The 2,663-nt window shown below is 49.9% G+C and overlaps 1 protein-coding gene across 1 annotated transcript; it reads left to right on the top strand.

Annotated features, from left to right (window-relative positions):
* The first annotated feature begins 935 nt into the window (after positions 1-935).
* LOC125955637 (adult-specific cuticular protein ACP-20-like) lies at positions 936-1,461 on the top strand. The gene has a single exon (XM_049686776.1). The coding sequence runs from the start codon at positions 940-942 to the stop codon at positions 1,459-1,461; it is 522 nt and encodes a 173-aa protein (XP_049542733.1). The 5' UTR covers positions 936-939.
* The last annotated feature ends 1,202 nt before the right edge of the window (positions 1,462-2,663 follow it).

The raw sequence follows: 2,663 nt of genomic DNA, 5'->3' as shown, positions 1-2,663 counted from the left end.
ACAAACGGTCCATTACTAGCCTCATTAGCATCACCAGTCGATAACGGGGGCGGCAATCGATCGATCGAGCGCGGATCAGATTAGAACTGAAAACGGTTAACCTTTTCGGCAGATGCGCGATGCGTCGCCTCCAGCCATTTCGGCCGTAGAATGGTAACCACTTTCATCATACACCCTAGCGAACAACATGGAGGAAAGCCACGCAGAGTGCGTTTCACACTGTCGACTGACGTGACCAAATGTGTTCACGCCATTGCGACGACACCTTCGCCAGCGCTGGGGTTGTGCTCCAATTTCGGCGTTGCCTCTTAGAGAACAATAATTGCGTACGTTGCGTTCGTCAATGCGGCCCGCCATACGCGAGTACGCAGAGAAGAGATCACGCACTGAACTGAACACTGAACTCTTGGCGCTTCTCACTTTCCGCAATGAGAATTGTGAGGAAGAGGGTCTGTGGGAGCTCACACACATCGACCGACACGCATCAACAATGCAAACGTTCCGCCACAACACGCGGATCATGCCGCCACCATTCGGTCACAGACACAGTGTGGTCTGGGAGGTGTAAACAAATTTCTTGCAAATAATTCTCACGAAAAGTGAATCCATCACCACCTTTGGCGTCTGTTGGGTCTAGTTTGGGGTGGGCTTGGGCTCGCCTGACACGTGGAACACACTAGAAGGGGTTCGCAAACTTCGACATGAAACTAGAACCGTATATATATATAATGGAGCCCCCCAAGGGAGAACAGTATCAGTGCGTCAGTGCAAACCATCCAGAAGCGTTTCCAAGTGTTCCGTTGTCTAGCAGTGTGCAAAGCAAACAAATAGAGCCATGCTTCCAGTAATGTCGATCGTTGTAGAAGCAGCAGTTCGGTTCCGTTACTAATGACCATCCTACTTCTACGTATACCATTATAGATCACCTCGGTGGCGCTCATGTTGGTGGCAGTGACCAGTGCGTACGTGACCGGCAATGGCTACAAGATTATCACGAAACATTCCTCACAGTACTTCGACAATGGTGCGAATACGCTCGAATCCTACCAACCGTCCGGGATCGGCTCAGGATACAGTGAAGGAGGACTGATTGGATACAAATCGGGTGGCCAGGATGGGGGCGCCTATCCAGAGAATGGTTACGATTATAGGGATTACTATACGTATCCGAAGTACAAGTTCGATTACGGTGTCCAGGATGCGCACACCGGTGACCACAAGAGCCAGTGGGAGATCCGGGATGGGGATGTGGTGAAGGGTGGCTACACGCTGTACGATGCCGATGGTACGAAGCGCGTGGTCGAGTATTCCGCCGATAAGCACCATGGTTTCAACGCCGTCGTAAAGAAGGTCGGTCACGCCGTTCATCCACAGGTCTACAACACGGAACATGGCATTTCGGGCGGTGGTTACGATCATGCGGAGGGTTACAGCTACAGCAACATCAACCAGCATCTGTGAGGTTATTTACCCCACCAAACCGCCACACTCGATCGCACCGGAGCTGCTCGAATCGGAGCTGTTCGAATCGGAGCTGTTTCGAGTGCTCCTAAAAGTATACCCGAGCTCTGAATCCAAAAACGAAAGGCGCTATTCAATTGGTTGGAGAAAAATACAGATCACTCTCGCTTTGGTTTGGTTTCAACTGCGCTGTGTCCTCGAAACTATTACACACTACCAGCGTTGACTTGACTGTTCCAAACCTGTCGACGGGGGGAAGGACACCCAAGCTGCACCTGAAAGATACCCGAAAGAAACGAAATGATCGCAGATTGCACTTTCTTCGTTTACCACTTTTATCACCACCTGCCGGTCGGTTGCATTTGTAGGAAGCGATAGCAAGCGACGACGACGACGACGGCAGCAGCAGACCTCGCGCTGATCGATAGCCCACTTTGCTTTGGTTGACATTAAACAAAACGCGTTTCCACTCAGCTGATTAAGCAATTTAATTGCTCCGCCAGATGCGCCTGCGCGTAAGAGCGGGCAAAGGGAGCGGAGAAGGGCCGGTGTAACGGATGAACAACACCGTACAGGGCGCACTCGCATCACTGCCCCCGTCAAAGCCCGTTGAACCTTTGTGAGAGCCCGCGATAAAACCGGGTCCGCGAGCTGCAGCTTTTCCATTACGCGCCCGGTTCCGAGGTAGGTGACCGTTTGTCCGGTTTTTCCCATCTGCTCCTTTTGTGTGCGGCTGGAATGAGAATGGAATTTGCCCCAGACCCCCTAATCCTTGGCAGGAGGGCAATGATGGATTTTCTTTCTCCCGTGCGTCAAACGATGCCACGATGCTGTGATAAACAAGGTTCGTCGCTTTGCACTCGAGTCTTTCGTTTCATTTGGGACAAAAGACTTGACTATAAAGCGACGAACCCTGTTCATCAAAGTGAGTCATTTTAGATATTTTTTTTATAATTTCTTGTGTAAATTTAATCCCTAAGTTCAATTATTAGTAAAGCAGTGACATTAATGAGCGTATTTTTTTGGAAACCACATGCTCCATTAGCAAGGTACAAGGGGGATCTCGGTAGCAAAATCACGATCTGCGGATGCGTGGCCTGCCTTTTGCCGTTTAATTGATGTCTTGCTTGTCCTATAACCATTACTACTGCTCACAATCATCATTAAACGATACAACATCATCCATTAATACCACCCATTTG

The sequence above is a fragment of the Anopheles darlingi genome, chromosome 3 (assembly GCF_943734745.1).
Source record: "Anopheles darlingi chromosome 3, idAnoDarlMG_H_01, whole genome shotgun sequence".
In the NCBI taxonomy this organism is placed as follows: domain Eukaryota; kingdom Metazoa; phylum Arthropoda; class Insecta; order Diptera; family Culicidae; genus Anopheles; species Anopheles darlingi.
The sequence above is the reverse complement of the archived record's forward strand: the minus strand, read 5'-3'. Positions and strand labels throughout refer to the sequence as shown.